General features: G+C 49.3%; 1 protein-coding gene across 1 annotated transcript in view; it reads right to left on the bottom strand.

Moving 5' to 3' along the window:
- The window catches only part of igf1ra (insulin-like growth factor 1a receptor), a gene marked incomplete at its 3' end in the record, with an annotated part of 164,779 nt that overhangs the window by 11,846 nt on the left and 134,769 nt on the right, over nucleotides 1-18,164 (bottom strand). Inside the window, exons 6-17 of the mRNA XM_083654296.1 lie at nucleotides 16,933-17,141; nucleotides 16,663-16,789; nucleotides 16,055-16,290; nucleotides 15,609-15,776; nucleotides 14,366-14,573; nucleotides 7,786-8,066; nucleotides 7,393-7,535; nucleotides 4,212-4,377; nucleotides 3,990-4,092; nucleotides 2,677-2,747; nucleotides 1,398-1,627; nucleotides 444-548 (exon numbers count right to left, since the gene is read on the bottom strand). Coding sequence (XP_083510422.1) covers nucleotides 444-548; nucleotides 1,398-1,627; nucleotides 2,677-2,747; nucleotides 3,990-4,092; nucleotides 4,212-4,377; nucleotides 7,393-7,535; nucleotides 7,786-8,066; nucleotides 14,366-14,573; nucleotides 15,609-15,776; nucleotides 16,055-16,290; nucleotides 16,663-16,789; nucleotides 16,933-17,141 — 2,047 coding nt within the window. The remainder of the gene's footprint in view (nucleotides 1-443; nucleotides 549-1,397; nucleotides 1,628-2,676; nucleotides 2,748-3,989; nucleotides 4,093-4,211; nucleotides 4,378-7,392; nucleotides 7,536-7,785; nucleotides 8,067-14,365; nucleotides 14,574-15,608; nucleotides 15,777-16,054; nucleotides 16,291-16,662; nucleotides 16,790-16,932; nucleotides 17,142-18,164) is intronic.

An 18,164-nucleotide genomic window follows, 5' to 3' on the forward strand; every position in this document is an offset into this window, starting at 1 on the left:
GTGGGCATCAGTAAATACGTACTTTTGTGACGTGGTTTTCCTGCGCAGAAGCATTTGATCGTGAGTTGCGAGTGACGTTCAAATCAGATTTGGTGGATCTGCGCGTCCGCGTCAGTTCGAAAGCAGATTGGAAACTACCTCCATATGTGGTTTGGGACAAGTGACACAAATCAGACTTGGAGCATCCAGACTCATAAAACCAATCTGGATAAAGTCATTAATAGGTCACTAAAGTTCACAAATCAGATTTGGCCTCCTAGTCTGAACATGGCCTAATTCACTCAGCTACACATGTGGGTGTGGAAGAGACACAGAAAAATAGGTTGTGTTTGTATATGTGTGTGTGTGTGTGTGTGTGTGTGTGTGTGTGTGTGTGTGTGTGTGTGTGTGTGTGTGTGTGTGTGTGTCTGATCCAGTGTTCTAGGAGGGAAAAGCGGCCTTACTTCTTTGCGCAGGGAGCGCAGGTAGCTCTTCAGATCTCCACGGGTCATCAGCTCCATAATCACCAAGGTTGGTTGTCCCTGCGAGACCACGCCCAGCAGCCGCACCTAGACCAATCACAATACAGTACAGGTCAGCCGGGTTGAGTGCAAACCATTCTCATTGGGCATAAGGCCGTGGCCACGCCCCATCCATTGTCTGTCCATCTCCGTTCATTTCAATTCATTTTCAATGACCGCTGTCCAGTGATGACGTACATGTTTGTTTTTTAATCGCTGAACGTTGACGTTCCAAAATAGCCCAACAGACAGAAATCGAATCATCAATAATTCTGTCCATTCTGCCACAGCCTAATGGTTTAAGGGTTCATATTTCACAACTTCCATAAGAGAAGTAATGATGATTTCTTGGGCTTTGGAAAAACTGTTTAAAAAACATTTATTTTTAACTGTGGGGCTTCGAAGAACATAAAAAAAGTCCCCTGCCTTTAAATGATTAAAACTGATTTTAATAATTAAGTGTTTGGCTTTTTAGCAGTCGGGCGTGGTGAAAGGTTGTAACACTGTCTTTCCAAAGGAATATCTTTAATACATCCTTTTATCTTAATGAATGAGGTTGTGATCACGGTGATGAGAGAAGGAAGCTGAGCGCAGCAGACAGCCACAGAGTGCTCAGCACTCACGGGTCTGCTGACCCCTGTCTCGCTGCATCCAGGTAGATTAAATAGGAGATATTTGAAACATCATTATCATTCATTAATATAATTATTTCCGAAATAACGATGCCTGAGAGCTCTGTCTCTCACAACTGGGCTCGATGATAAAGTGGTGGTTTAGCCATACATCTACTATTCTCTACTATCATTAAATATTTTGAGCACCGATTTTCCACATCTGAATCATAAAAATCCAAGCGTTTCTCCCCCCCCCCCTCGGTAACCGATGTGTATTTCTTACCACATGGTGACAGTTGAACTCCTTCATGACAGAGGCCTCATTGAGAAACTCAATTCGCTCCCTCATACTGGCCGTCTCGTTGACGGTCTTGATAGCCACGCGTGTCTCGGGTTCGTCCTTGACCACTCCCTTGGCGATGCCTTCGTATACCATGCCGAAGGAGCCTTGGCCCAGCTCCCGGCTCATCGTGATCTTCTCCCTGGCCACCTCCCACTCATCTGGGACATACACTGGAACACACCACGCATGGCAGGTGAATGCAAAGTCCAAAGACATGCAGGTCAGGTGAAGTGGATGCTCTACGTTGCAACTAGCTAAGCAACATTCCTATATGCTCACTTAATATGTAACTTCTACCCCCCATATCTACACCTTCAAGTGTCTAAAACTCAAGAATGCTGAATCTGCGTCACCATTATAAGATGAACTCTGAACTCTAAAAGTATCACCTTGTGTGTTTCTCACGGAGCTGTGAGCCTGGAATGTGCAGCTGGCCAAATCTCATAGATAACACTGGCTGAGTGGCCTTGACAAAAGAAGATCTTGTTGTCTTCTAGACCAGTGATTCTCAACCAGGGGTACACGTACCCCTAGGGGTACTTCAGCAGCTTGCAGGGGGTACTTGGAAAGATTGGGGATTACAATGTATTTCCAAAATGGTAAAAACTGATAACTTTTTCCAATTGAAAACTGTCAGAATTGTATTAAAGATGAGTCATTAAAATTATTTTAATATTGAGATGTGTTAGAGAGGTCATCTAAAAGTTTAACATAAGTTTAACAAATTTAGGAGAATTATCGACACGCATGAGTGAGGGGTACTATTGGCATGGTAAAACAGCTCAAGGGGTACATAACACAAAAAAGGTTGGGAACCACTGTTCTAGACAGAGGGAGGTGCACACCTCTTAGTACGTATCTATCTCCTTAAAGTGCTAGAGCTGTCATTGTTATTGTTTGTTCAGTCTTGTGCCATTTTTTTTTAGATAGAGCTATTTAACAAATAGCTCTATTCTATTCTATTCTATTTTATTCTGTACAGTATTAACATAATCTCAAATATTCAACACTATAAAACAGTCTAGATGAGATTTTTGAGTTCCTTGGCTACCCAACCTGCAGCTTGAATAAACCTGTCAAACTGCCACTTCCACGGTATGTAAAGCCCTTTCAGACATTCTTGTGATAAAGGGCTATATAAATCAATTTGACTTGAATACGGTATAACACCGTTAAAGCAGAGAAGACATATGACATTTGGCAGTGAGATGGTTCTTACTCTCAGCAGCACTGAAGTACTCTGGGTTGACGGATGCATAAAGGACTCCATTCCCCAGCCTGTCGCTATTCCTGTGGACAGAAACACAGCTCAGTAAGCCAGTGGAAACATACAGTGCAGTAAGCCAGTGGAAACATACAGCTCAGTAAGCCAGTGGAAACATACAGTGCAGTAAGCGAGTGGATACATACAGCGCAGTAAGCCAGTGGAAACATACAGCTCAGTAAGCCAGTGGAAACATACAGTGCAGTAAGCCAGTGGAAACATACAGTGCAGTAAGCCAGTGGAAACATACAGCGCAGTAAGCCAGTGGAAACATACAGCTCAGTAAGCCAGTGGATACATACAGCTCAGTAAGCCAGTGGAAACATACAGCTCAGTAAGCCAGTGGATACATACAGCTCAGTAAGCCAGTGGACACATACAGCTCAGTAAGCCAGTGGAAACATACAGCTCAGTAAGCCAGTGGATACATACAGCTCAGTAAGCCAGTGGATACATACAGCGCAGTAAGCCAGTGGACACATACAGCGCAGTAAGCCAGTGGATACATACAGCTCAGTAAGCCAGTGGACACATACAGCTCAGTAAGCCAGTGGATACATACAGCTCAGTAAGCCAGTGGATACATACAGCTCAGTAAGCCAGTGGAAACATACAGTGCAGTAAGCCAGTGGAAACATACAGCTCAGTAAGCCAGTGGATACATACAGCTCAGTAAGCCAGTGGATACATACAGTGCAGTAAGCCAGTGGACACATACAGCTCAGTAAGCCAGTGGATACATACAGCTCAGTAAGCCAGTGGATACATACAGCTCAGTAAGCCAGTGGATACATACAGTGCAGTAAGCCAGTGGACACATACAGCTCAGTAAGCCAGTGGATACATACAGCTCAGTAAGCCAGTGGATACATACAGCGCAGTAAGCCAGTGGATACATACAGCTCAGTAAGCCAGTGGAAACATACAGTGCAGTAAGCCAGTGGAAACATACAGTGCAGTAAGCCAGTGGAAACATACAGCTCAGTAAGCCAGTGGATACATACAGCGCAGTAAGCCAGTGGATACATACAGCTCAGTAATACATAGAACAGAGCATTTTCTATAGGAAAGTTTACTCTTTTACTGCAGGGGAATGTTGATGACAAACAACACCTATTAACTCTAATTAGCATTACACTGGTTGTTAACTTTTATGAGTGTAGTAAAGGTCCAAAAGCGTAATCAAAGAGCTTTGCTTGGCCATGTGGAAATCATATCAAAGAGCTTTGCTTGGCCATGTGGAAATCATGTCGGTAGAAAACACTTACCTCTTTTTGTTAACAAAGAAGAGAACTGTGATGAGGCTGGCGATGACAACTATCACTATGATGGGGATAATGATGACCAGGTAGAAGGTCACATCATAGTCTCCTGTAAGACACAACACGACAAACAGGCGCTCAATGCTGACGGAGAATTTCAGAACAACATGAAATGAGCAAAGGAAAAGACTGTCAGTATATTTGATGTAGGGGGAAATGCCACATTACGTTTGGGTGGAGGCACGTAGAAGGACACGGTGTCCGTCCAGGAGCCGTTCCCCGCCAGAGAGGTGGCGCGCACGCGGGCAGAGTAATTCCCCGAGCCCAGGTTGGTCAGCCGGGCGCCTTTGTGCTCGCGGTACTGCTGCCGCGACACACACTCATGTTTCTCAGGCTAAGGGCAGACAAACACACTCAGGTTAAGGTACTGCTGCCGCGACACACACTCATGTTTCTCAGGCTAAGGGCAGACAAACGCACTCAGGTTAAGGTACTGCTGCCATGACACACACTCATGTTTCTCAGGCTAAGGGCAGACAAACACACTCAGGTTAAGGTACTGCTGCCACGACACACACTCATGTTTCTCAGGCTAAGGGCAGACAAACGCACTCAGGTTAAGGTACTGCTGCCACGACACACACTCATGTTTCTCAGGCTAAGGGCAGACAAACACACTCAGGTTAAGGTACTGCTGCCATGACACACACTCATGTTTCTCAGGCTAAGGGCAGACAAACGCACTCAGGTTAAGGTACTGCTGCCACGACACACACTCATGTTTCTCAGGCTAAGGACAAACAAACACACTCAGGTTAAGGTACTGCTGCCGCGACACACACTCATGTTTCTCAGGCTAAGGACAAACAAACACACTCAGGTTAAGGTACTGCTGCCGCGACACACACTCCACACACTCCACGCAGACAACCTGAAGGAAGCCTGGAATGGCATGAAATCCATGACTGGGTCTAATGATACGGGCCACAAGCACGTCTCTTTGCCCGGTTTTAACTCAGATGAGAAGTTGGCCAATGAATTAAACAATTTCTATACACGATTTGACAATCGTGATTTTAGTGATAATATCAATGCTTTAAAACACGAGACTAGTGCCCCCCCAGCCTTAGTCATCAACACTAAAAGTGTGGAAAAATATTTTAAACACACCAAGTCCAAAAGTCCTGGACCAGACAATATCTGTGGCAAGGTCCTTGCTACATGTGCCGAACAGCTCTGTAGCATCTTTCAGTTCATCTTTAACCTTTCCCTTCAGCTACAGCAGGTCCCTAAGCTTTGGAAACAGTCCACTATTGTTCCAGTCCCCAAAATTAGGACTCCAAAAGCTCTAAATGACTTTAGGCCTGTTGCCTTGACCTCCCTTATAATGAAAACCCTGGAGAAATTAATCAAAGATGAAATCTTAAAGCAGGTGGATGAATCCCTTGATCCCCTGCAGTTTGCATACAGATCTGGCAGAGGTGTAGAGGATGCTACCACCACCCTACTGAATCTCTTATACCGCCACCTAGAGGGCACAAAAACTCATGCCAGATTATTGTTTATTGATTTTTCTTCAGCATTTAATACTATCCAGCCACACCTTCTTGCTGAAAAGCTCATTCTTAATTTTAATTTGGATCGCAATCTCGTGGGCTGGATCATTGATTTCTTAACAAATCGGTCCCAGCGCGTCAGGGTGAATGACGTCATTTCTTTTTTATTGTACTCTTCTACGGGTTCTCCCCAAGGCTGCTGTCTCTCCTCACTACTCTATATTTTGTATACAAACGACTGTCGTAGCTTGCACCCCAACAGATTCATCATCAAGTTTGCAGATGATTCTGTTATTGTCAGTCTCCTTGGTGAGGAGGAATCACAGCATGGTCCTGTAGTTGATGATTTTATAACCTGGTGTGATGAGTCCTTCCTAGAGCTAAATGTATCCAAAACAAAGGACATGGTCATCAGTTTTAGGAAGGCTCCCCCCAGTGACACTTTTACCTACATCAAGGGTACAGATATTGAAATTGTGGACAGCTACAAATATCTGGGTGTTGTTATTGACAACAAGTTGTGCTTCGACACACATGTTGCTGCCACATCGAAAAAGGTCCAACAGCGTCTCTTTTTTTTGAGAAAAATGCGATCTTTTAATGTATCTTCTGAACTCATGACACTTTTTTTATAGGAGTTTTATTGAATCTGTTTTTATGTTCTGCATTGTGGCCTGGTATGGCAACATAACCATGGCCAACAAGAACAGGCTCGGTAGCCTAGTCAAGGTGGCGAGCAAAGTTTCTGGGAGCACCTTGACTCAGCTCCTCGACCTTTACAAGAGGCAGGTGATAAGGAAAACCACATCCATCTTGAAGGCCCCTGATCACCCCCTCCATTCGGAGTTCGAGCTCTTGCCCTCAGGGCGTCGGTTTAGAGTGCCTGCGACGAGGACCAAGCGCCTCAAGCTTTCTTTCGTCCCGGCTGCCATCCAGCTGCTAAATGGCAGATAGAACTCAAATTCCTTGGCTTGGCCTGTTTTGCACTTTGCTGCTCACTCTTGCACTTTTTATGATGCTACCTTTTGCACTTTGTGATACCTGTTCATTGCCCTGTGCTTTTTTGTCTTATGTATGTTTTTAGCTGTAGTTTTATCTTGACTCTTAAGTGTTTGTTTGTTTTTAGCCTGTGTTGTTTTATGTGAGGATTTTTGTGCCTGTTTTAGTGTTTGTGTTGCACTATGTGTGTTTTTAGATCTGTCTGCAAACCAATTTCCCTGCGGGGACAATAAAACTACCTTTGACCTTTGACCTTTGACTCATGTTTCTCAGGCTAAGGGCAGACAAACACACTCAGGTTAAGGTACTGCTGCCGCGACACACACTCATGTTTCTCAGGCTAAGGGCAGACAAACACACTCAGGTTAAGGTACTGCTGCCGCGACGCACACTCATGTTTCTCAGGCTAAGGGCAGACAAACACACTCAGCTTAAGGTACTGCTGCCGCGACGCACACTCATGTTTCTCAGGCTAAGGACAAACAAACACACTCAGGTTAAGGTACTGCTGCCACGACACACACCCATGTTTCTCAGGCTAAGGGCAGACAAACACACTCAGGTTAAGGTACTGCTGCCACGACACACACTCATGTTTCTCAGGCTAAGGGCAAACACACTCAGGTTAAGGTACTGCTGCCACGACACACACTCATGTTTCTCAGGCTAAGGGCAGACAAACACTCAGGTTAAGGCTTGACGGATGTGAGGGCTCAAGGTCAAGTATGGAGTGTCTGACTCCCCATGCTGTAAAAACAAGTTTCAACCAACATAGAGGTTGTCACCAGTGACCCCGTTGTCTTTGTCTTCTGAAGTGATCTTCACAGCTTTCGTTTCACTCTCCCCAGACTCACCTCAGTCCCCAGGCGGAACTTGATCTCATACATCAGGATGAGGCCGTTGGGTGTGAGGGGCTCCGGCCAGTGCAGCAACACGCAACCTTCAACCTTCTCATCCCTCTCATAGATCACCTTTCCAGGGATGTCATCTGCTTTGTCTGGGACACACGCACGCACATACACATACACATACACACACACACACACACGCACACACACACGCACGCACACACACACACACACGCACACACACACACACACACACACACACACGCACGGACACTATTATAATGCGTCTGCCAATTGTAGTTCAGATATAGAATTGTTCTAGACAGAGAAGAATAGCTAGTGCATAATGTGCTATAATGCCATGATCGTCTGTATCCAGGTCAGCAAGGTGCTTCTCACCTGCAGGTTTGGTCCTGGAGAAGACGAAGGCTGCGGCGCTGCAGCGGTGCACCTCCTGGTTGCAGGCGTGGATGTCAATGCGGTAGACGGTGAAGGGCTGTAGGTTGGAGATTTCTGTGTACTCGGTCATGCTCCGGTCCTCTGAGAAGGGGTACTCCTTCAGAGGGGGCAGTCCATCTGTGCTGTTTCCCTCCAGGCCAGGGGTGGTGCTGTTCCCCCGACCCAAAGCCAGAGTGCCGTTGGCCACACCGAAAACATCTCGACGACGACGGTCTGGAGGTCTGAAACGGAGAGGGGAAAAATGTACACAATAGCCATAAGAAAGGCTTCGACTTCAAAAGTCAAAGAAAATAAGTAATGTATTATGTATATGTATATGTATGTATATGTATATGTATATGTATATGTATATGTATATGTGTATACTGTATTTTTATAGCCCTCAAAAACAACAAGCTAAAAAGCAATTTCAAAGGAGTGTGTGGAGCGCACGTGTCTGTGCGTGTGTCTGTGTGTGTGTCTGTGCGTGTGTCTGTGTGTGTGTGTGTGTGTGTGTGTTGTGTGTGTATGTCGTGTGTGTGTGTTGTGTGTGTGTGTGTGTCGTGTGTCCAGCTGCTGTGTACTGCTCCCTGTGGAGCTGTGTAGATGGATGAGGTCAGATGCACCACACTGAGGTGAACAGAGAGAGGGAGGGACAGATAGGCTGCTCATTCATGCTCGGACAAACTGTCTCACACTCAGCTGCCTTAACTGTTATCCGACATATGCCAATCAACAACACAAGGGTCTGACAGGGCAATGGCTGTTCTGGATTTTAAATATAAGCCATAGTAGCGACATTGGAGAAACAGGCCATTCTGAAGGAACATATTATTGTGCGATGACGAACAGGCAGTGACGAACAGCGGTTTCTGTCGCGGGCGGCAGCGGTAACTCAACAGGCGCTACGACGAGGCCACTTTAGATGCCACCACAGCACGTCACCAGGGGGACACACATCTGACCTAGAGTCACCGGCTTTAGCAGACGCACACAACGATGGCGTCTCTGAAAGTAGTCTACAATCAAAGCCCACTGGAAAGCCAGCTGAGACAGATGGAGGAGGAGGAAGAGAGCGAGCGAGCGCGCGCGCTGGCTCTGACTGAGCTGGAAACTGAAACGATCCAAACGAGTAGCGAGGTGACACATGGAACGCTAATGTAATGCTGATGAATGCTTAGCGCTTGTTTAAAAAACCATGTGAGGAGAGAGTGAATGAATGGTGGTATTTTGCTGCGGCTTGTGCTTAAAATAGCCCGGACAAAAGTGGATAAAGCAACGTATTCAAACTGTGTACTGGGAATAACAAAGTGCTCAACACAAGACACTGTATACTATACACACATACACATACTCTACACACACTGTATACTACTGTACATACTGTACACTTGCAGTGGAAAAACCTAGACACAGATTTGTGGGAAAGACCAGTAGCGCTCTACTGTCAACATTCCTTTCTGACAGTTTTAACTGGCGCAGAAGAACCTAATGTCAGCTCTCCAAAACTATCAGTTACTATTAACAATACAGCAAACAGCTATGAGGACTGACTCTGAGCACAAATCCACAAAGGACACAAGTGCATGGGAGCGAGCATGAGTCTGATTGGCCCTGACGAGTGGATCCTGACCTGGGCCACCCCCTTGGAAAATGCGGTGTTAGAAGAAGGGAGGTGGGTTCATAGGATGGGCCGGGAGCCGGCCCGGGACACAAGGCAACGTCTGAGGTCTCATTTCTGTGTGCCATGTCTCAAAAGGTTAGTCCCGGGTTTAGGAAAACCGGTCCCAACAACGACCCTGGGCTGCCTGCAGCATGACCTTCTAACTGTCCTGCGCTCCCCTCCTAAAAAACAAGATCCACCTTTACGCCGTGGAATCCAGAGAGGAGAGCCATGACTACACATTCTGTCTGCGGCCCAGAAGTGACCATAATTTAACGCTAGGCCTTAACCGCAGCAACACATACTGAAGTTCTCACACACCAGAGCAAAGGAACTCTTGGGGACGGCGTATCTGAGGGACGCTGACTTCATGGTAACACTGTGCAGCAGCAAAGACCAGCTGCGAAGCCAAAACGCTGTCTCAGAGAGAGAGAGAGGCCACTGAGTATGAGGACTACATCCATGGAGTCCTTATCGTGTCATCTTGTGCATATTCACCGTGATTTACGGCAGCAGGTGATTGTTGTGAAAATGGTGCAATCAGCTGATCTACTAAGTTATGGAACGTAGGAGAAGGTCCCCTAGACAGACAGACTGGCAGCCATCCTCCCCGTGTGACTATTCTTTCCTCCTGTAAATCAGTCTGTCTTTTAGTGCACACTGCACACTAGCCAGCTTGACGGGGATCTTCCCTCTTCCCTCATTCATTTAAATTCCAGATGGATTCACTGTACATTTCCTGGCAGCTGTCTTTGCACCAAAGAAAAAAACCCAAACCCCGGACAAAGAGAGCCTACGAGGGGAGGAGGAGAGTGGAGGGGGACAGAATGGAAAACATCTACTCTTCTTTCTGTTTCTGTTTTCACTCGCCCTCTCTCTCTCTCTCTCACCCCGGCTCTCTAAACCCGCCCTCTCTCTGGCTCACCCTGGCTCTCTAAACCCGCCCTCTCTCTCTCACCCCGGCTCTTTAAACCCGCCCTCTCTCTGGCTCACCCTGGCTCTCTAAACCTGCCCTCTCTCTCTCTCTCACCCCGGCTCTCTAAACCCGCCCTCTCTCTCTCACCCCGGCTCTTTAAACCCGCCCTCTCTCTGGCTCACCCTGGCTCTCTAAACCTGCCCTCTCTCTCTCTCTCACCCCGGCTCTCTAAACCCGCCCTCTCTCTCTCACCCCGGCTCTTTAAACCCGCCCTCTCTCTGGCTCACCCTGGCTCTCTAAACCCGCCCTCTCTCTCTCTCTCTCACCCCGGCTCTCTAAACCCGCCCTCTCTCTCTCGCTCACCCCGGCTCTCTAAACCTGCCCTCTCTCTCTCTCTCACCCCGGCTCTCTAAACCCGCCCTCTCTCTGGCTCACCCCGGCTCTCTAAACCCGCCCTCTCTATCGCTCACCCCGGCTCTCTAAACCCGCCCTCTCTATCGCTCACCCCGGCTCTCTAAACCCGCCCTCTCTCTCGCTCACCCCGGCTCTCTAAACCCGCCTTCTCGCTCTCACCCCGGCTCTCTAAACCCGCCCTCTCTCTCTCTCTCTCACCCCGGCTCTCTAAACCCGCCCTCTCTCTCTCTCTCTCACCCCGGCTCTCTAAACCCGCCCTCTCTCTCTCTCACCCCGGCTCTCTAAACCTGCCCTCTCTCTCTCTCTCTCACCCCGGCTCTCTAAACCTGCCCTCTCTCTCTCTCTCTCACCCTGGCTCTCTAAACCTGCCCTCTCTCTCTCTCTCTCACCCCGGCTCTCTAAACCCGCCCTCTCTCTCTCTCTCTCACCCCGGCTCTCTAAACCCGCCCTCTCGCTCTCTCTCTCACCCCGGCTCTCTAAACCCGCCCTCTCTCTCTCTCTCTCACCCCGGCTCTCTAAACCTGCCCTCTCTCTCGCTCACCCCGGCTCTCTAAACCCGCCCTCTCTCCCTGACTCCGGCTCTCTAAACCCGCCCTCTCTCTCTCTCTCTCACCCCGGCTCTCTAAACCCGCCCTCTCTCTCTCTCTCTCACCCCGGCTCTCTAAACCTGCCCTCTCTCTGGCTCACCCCGGCTCTCTAAACCCGCCCTCTCTCTCGCTCACCCCGGCTCTCTAAACCCGCCCTCTCTCTCGCTCACCCCGGCTCTCTAAACCCGCCCTCTCTCTTGCTCACCCCGGCTCTCTAAACCCGCCCTCTCTCTCGCTCACCCCGGCTCTCTAAACCCGCCCTCTCTCTCTCTCACCCTGGCTCTCTAAACCCGCCCTCTCTCTCTCTCACCCCGGCTCTCTAAACCCGCCCTCTCTCTCGCTCACCCGGCTCTCTAAACCCGCCTTCTCGCTCTCACCCCGGCTCTCTAAACCCGCCCTCTCTCTTGCTCACCCCGGCTCTCTAAACCCGCCCTCTCTCTCTTTCTCACCCCGGCTCTCTAAACCCGCCCTCTCTCTCTCTCACCCCGGCTCTCTAAACCCGCCCTCTCTCTTGCTCACCCCGGCTCTCTAAACCCGCCCTCTCTCGCTCACCCCAGCTCTCTAAACCCGCCCTCTCTCTCTCTCACCCCGGCTCTCTAAACCCGCCCTCTCTCTCGCTCACCCCGGCTCTCTAAACCCGCCCTCTCTCGCTCACCCCAGCTCTCTAAACCCGCCCTCTCTCTCTCTCACCCCGGCTCTCTAAACCCGCCCTCTCTCTTTCTCACCCCGGCTCTCTAAACCCGCCCTCTCTCTTTCTCACCCCGGCTCTCTAAACCCGCCCTCTCTCTTTCTCACCCCGGCTCTCTAAACCCGCCCTCTCTCTTGCTCACCCCGGCTCTCTAAACCCGCCCTCTCTCTCGCTCACCCCGGCTCTCTAAACCCGCCCTCTCTCTCGCTCACCCCGGCTCTCTAAACCCGCCCTCTCTCTCTCACCCGGCTCTCTAAACCCGCCCTCTCTCTCTCACCCGGCTCTCTAAACCCGCCCTCTCTCTCGCTCACCCCGGCTCTCTAAACCCGCCCTCTCTCTCGCTCACCCCGGCTCTCTAAACCCGCCCTCTCTCTCTCACCCGGCTCTCTAAACCCGCCCTCTCTCTCTCACCCGGCTCTCTAAACCCGCCTTCTCGCTCTCACCCCGGCTCTCTAAACCCGCCCTCTCTATCGCTCACCCCGGCTCTCTAAACCCGCCCTCTCTCTCGCTCACCCCGGCTCTCTAAACCCGCCCTCTCTCTCTCACCCGGCTCTCTAAACCCGCCTTCTCGCTCTCACCCCGGCTCTCTAAACCCGCCCTCTCTCTTGCTCACCCTGGCTCTCTAAACCCGCCCTCTCTCTTGCTCACCCTGGCTCTCTAAACCCGCCCTCTCTCTTGCTCACCCTGGCTCTCTAAACCCGCCCTCTCTCTTGCTCACCCTGGCTCTCTAAACCCACCCTCTCTATCGCTCACCCCGGCTCTCTAAACCCGCCCTCTCTCTCGCTCATCCCGGCTCTCTAAACCCTGAACTTTTGAAAAAACCTCCCCGATTGCGAGGCCTCTCCCTGGAGTGCTTTGTGATAATGCTGGCTCTGTTACAGTGGAGAGCTTGTGCATACACAGGCTGAGCCTCTCGCTGCAGGCCAGGGACCTGCCCCCCTTCTGTTTCCTAGACAGCTATACTATAACAAATCAACACAGCCAGAGCGTGGGGGGGGGGGGGGGGGGGGGGCACAGATATGAGTACAATTACAATAAAAAGCTTTGTTTTATTATTCTTCAAAGACATATCGATCCAAATCCACAGGAATACTGTGGAGGGAAGGAGAAGGGCATCGTAGCGTTGCTTGAATGAATGAACCTTCGAGACACTGGGGTATCGTTTAAAGATATGGATTTATCAGGTACGTGCTGAGTGCTCTTAGTGGAAACCAGCAGGTATGTCAACACTCTCCATATTGAGCTGAAATGGATGACTAGGTGTTACGCCACCAATGCACAAACATGAAAGCACCATCGTGGAGACCCGGGTTCAATTCCTGGCAGCGGTACTTCCGGCTTGGTCAGACGTTCCTACAGACACAATTGGCCGTGTCTGCGGGTGGGAAGCCGGTGGGGTATGAGTCCTGGTCGCTGCACTAGCGCCTCCTCTGGTTGGTTTGTCTGCCTGCTCAGCGAGGAGGGGAAGTGGGGGGGGGGGGGGGGGATAGTGTGGAGGCGCTACGTCCTGCCGGTGCAACTCCTCGCTATCAGGCGAAAAGACTGCACGGTGCACATGTATCGGAGGAAGCATGTGCTAGTCTACAACTCTCCCCAGATCGGCAGAGGGTGGTGGAGCGACGACTGGGACAGCAGGGGGAATTGACCAAGTACGCACACGCACACACATCTTGAGTGAGTGTATATATGAGGGAAAAATGAGTGTGGGAGAAGGACGGAGTTGGAGTCTTTGTAAAACAGTAAAACATCCATAGCCACGAGCAAGTTCAATGATAACACAACACAGATGTCGGTCCCTATTGTGGGGAAGAAAAGCCCGGAGCAGCTCCGAGCGTGCAGCCAAACTAGGCCCATCAGACTCCTTAATCACATCTCTCTCCCGCGTTTGTTTGTGTTGCCTAAATTGCTGCCTGCTAGGTCCTCTAACATCACCGGTGCCGCCGTCACTATGGCAACGGAAAGCCACATGAGCGTTAAGAAGGCTTTGGACGGCGCTCAGCGTGTCTCCTCATCAGCACTGCCCCACAAAGGGCCTCCGCCACGTCCATCTACACCCCCACGCTTAGATCCTGTCAGCCCCACGCAGAGGAGGCATTACACCCAAACTGCCACCTCGTTCCTCACTTCTTTGACCCATTCAAGCAAACGAGCCAAAGCTCAGCTCTTTGATGATCATCTCCGCGGAAGAAAAGGGAGGCATGGAACAGGGCTGGAAATAGCCAAGGAGGTCACTTTGAGGCTGATGTTACAATGTGCGATCTCTCTCACTGTACCTTGGCAGGAAGATGGCATTGTGAAGAAAGTTCTCAAAGACTTTTCGAAAGATTCTTTCATCCTTCTCCCGGTCTTTCTCCTCGGGGGTCTTAGGGCAAACACAGCAGGGGCCCTTGTCTGCCCCGGCCAGGTCCGACTTGGTGGGCTTGGTGTTCTCCTCCATATCCGAGAACCCCGTGGCTGAGATACGGATAGGGATCTTCAGCTCTGTTTGGGAAAGGAACCAGGAGGCAGTGCATAAAGGCAGTGGTTCTCAAACTTTTCTTTACTCCTGAACTGACAGAAATTAGATCACGTAGCACCATTTGATAAGATTTTGTCCCAGGGTCCCTATCTGATAAGATTGTTGCTTTCAGAAAATGTATGAAACCCATGACCAAAACAGTCATACATTCTGTCATTGTGTTACTTATGGATGCAGTTATAGTGAAAATAAATTATCCCCCTATTTGCTGGGGACCTGCTGGAACCCCCTCAAGGACCCCTGGGGGTTCCCGGGACCCCACTTTGAGAACCCCTTATGTGTAAAGCTGTGTTCACACCGAGAAATTTATTTTTCGCTCTGTCGCTTGATTCAACCCTTTGGAATCGCTCTGTCGCTCTGTTTAAATCGCTCATCAACAGACACACGAATTGACGGACATGTGGGGGCTATAACGTTACGTAATGTCATGCTGTTTGTCCACTACGAGCCACCGTAGGTGTTTACAAGCTAAGCCTATCAGCGTGCTCCTAACGCGAGCTCCATACCGGTAGTACAGACTTCACTTCATGTCAGCTGTCAGCCTGTCAATGCGGTTTGTTCCCACACAATAAACCAGCGGTTTGTTCCGAGCCAGTGTGATCCTTGAACTCGCTCTCACACGGCAGCCAATCAGCGTTGAACAGCGAGCGACTGATGCCAGCGTATTTTCGCTCGAGTTGGGATATTTCATCTGGGGCGACGAGCGTATTTTCCTCCTATCGCTCTGTCTCTGTCGCTCGGACGCCCAGCGATTTTTCTCCCGGGCGAATATACGCTCAATCGCTCGTTTGCATTGACTTTGTATGTAGACACGATGCCAGCGAAAAACTTTAATAGGTCGGTGTGAACGCGGCTTAAGGAGTGTGCAGCTTTATTGTAAGGGACACAATTCTCACACAATTACCGTTTCTCTATGAAACGACATGGCAGGGCTCATCAGTCAGCAAGGACAGGCATAATAAGAAGAGATGACGGTCAGCAGAATGAGTGATGCAGACCTTTGGAGCAGTAGTTGTGCTGGTAGAGGTCTCTGTCCTCAGACTGCTGCTGCCAGCGGACCAGGTAGAAGGTCAGATTGCCGTTGGGAGAGAGAGGAGGTGACCACTTCACCACCAGCTTGGTCGAGGAGTTGGCATACGCACGGGAATCCTTTGGCATCGACGGCTCTGCGATAGGGACAGACAAAGTAATGTTACCGTATGTTCTAAACTAAATTGACATTGAGGCATTGCTACAGATATGTTATACAGATATGTTGTTTAAGTGAATAAACTCTATTCGCACCTTGTTATGTAATGATTGAGCTGCTGATTTGCATAGTAGTTTTAAATAATAATCGTCGTCATCCTTTTAACCAATATACTGAACACTATTACAATTTATTCACAAGCAGCATCAGAAGCAACACACGACTACAGTATTGGTAGTTTTAGATCAGACTTACGCGACGGGCGGGTGCGAATGTAGACCACCTCGCTCTTGGCCCCAACAATGTGTTTGTCCTCCACCTGCAGGGTGATGGCCTTGACGAAGATGGCGTACTGGGTCCAGGGCTTCAGGTGCTTGAGCAGAACTCTCGGGTCGGAGTTTTTATCCTGAGGCAGATCCACATCCACCATGTTCCAGCTGTTGGTGCCGCAGCCATCCTGCCCATCAAACTCTGTGATGTTCTGGAAAGGCCTGGTGAAGACCGAGAAAACACCACCGTGAGCTGATAGCAAGAGCTTCCTTTAACAACAAGAGATATTCACCATTTAAAACAAACGAGCACAATGACACCTACTCTGAACAAAATGACTGTTGGGTGTGAAAGTAAAGCACATTTTAAGTTACAATTGAAGTTACGAGTATTCTTAAGAGCATTTCTCAATAGCTCTGTGTTTTTGTGGAAAATTGACTTTGAATCTCAGGTAGCTTTTTTTCCTCCCAAATTGGATATACATTTTGCATGAAATCCGCAGAATCCACATACGCATACCCGCTCTTCCTAAATGTACAGTTGCCATTGTGATGTGATGATGTGGGATTATATGATAACATGGGATTACTTACGACTCCTTATAGTAGACTATAAAACTGATAAGGTCTCTGTAGTCTGGAGGCCGGTAACGCTCCCAGGTCAGTTTAATCAGGTTGCTTGTTGTGCTGTTGGACTTGAACTTCAGGATATGGCTTTCACCTACCATGACAGACCAGCACCAGATAATCAGATAATAAGATAGACACAAACTTAAAACTAGTACATAAGAATTGAACCACTTAACTGAAATAACTGATTGGTGAATTAAAAAATGAATAACAATTATAACAATATATACTCACAGCTGGCTCTGTCACCGTTATTACGGAAGTCACCCTCCTCTGGCTTTTCGGTGACACCGGTCTTCTCCCACATCTTGTGGATCTCGGACATGCACAGTTTGGGGTTGAGGCGGAAGAAGAGGCGTCCGGCCCGGATGGTCAGGTTGTGCTGGGTCCAGTCCCACAGGAACTGCAGGTGCTGGTTGTCAGTGGCTGAGAATGCGTACATCCTGCCGACGGAGGGAGATCACACTGTGGTTACAACAAGTCTCGAGGCACACGTCTCAAGGCAAGTCCAAGTCAATTCTCAAGTCTTAATATAGTCAGAACTAATCAATTTTATATATAGGATCTTTTTTTAATCCAATACGGTTTTAATAGTATACAAATGTGATAAGAGCATCAGGAGTTTGATTTCTATAATCAGTTTCAACTGATATCAATTCAGAAAACAGAATTTTAAATGTCATCAGTTTCAAGTAAAGTCATTTACATAAACATTAGATATCAAGACATCAGAAACCTTTTGAAGTCATCAAAGTACAAGTCAAAGTCAAATCCCGTGTCACCAGAAACCAAGTCAAGTCAAGTCAGGTCTCAGGGCCAAAGCCTGCTTTGACTGATTCTCATTTGCATGATTGACTTGAAGCGACTGCAGAGCAGAAGTTGTCAGAATTGTTGTTGTTAAAAAGAGCCTCTGTTTTCCACCTGGTGGCAGCGGTAAGTGTTAACAGGAGTAGACGTCACCGGGGCTCAGGTCTGTGCGTCTGTCTTACAATGGGGCGGGGGGGGGGGGCGGGGGGGGGTATGGGCGGGTGGTACTGTACAGAGCTAGTCCAGTCCTCCCAGCAGCACCAGCAGAACACCTCCAGCACAGGGCCCTCCCAGCAGCACCAGCAGAACACCTCCAGCACAGGGCCCTCCCAGCAGCACCAGCAGAACACCTCCAGCACAGGGCCCTCCCAGCAGCACCAGCAGAACACCTCCAGCACAGGGCCCTCCCAGCAGCACCAGCAGAACACCTCCAGCACAGGGCCCTCCCAGCAGCACCAGCAGAACACCTCCAGCACAGGGCCCTCCCAGCAGCACCAGCAGAACACCTCCAGCACAGGGCCCTCCCAGCAGCACCAGCAGAACACCTCCAGCACAGGGCCCTCCCAGCACCAGCAGAACACCTCCAGCACAGGGCCCTCCCAGCAGCACCAGCAGAACACCTCCAGCACAGGGCCCTCCCAGCCCCAGCAGAACACCTC

This window comes from Poromitra crassiceps (genome assembly GCF_964638095.1).
Source record: "Poromitra crassiceps genome assembly, chromosome: 18".
In the NCBI taxonomy this organism is placed as follows: Eukaryota; Metazoa; Chordata; class Actinopteri; order Beryciformes; family Melamphaidae; genus Poromitra; species Poromitra crassiceps.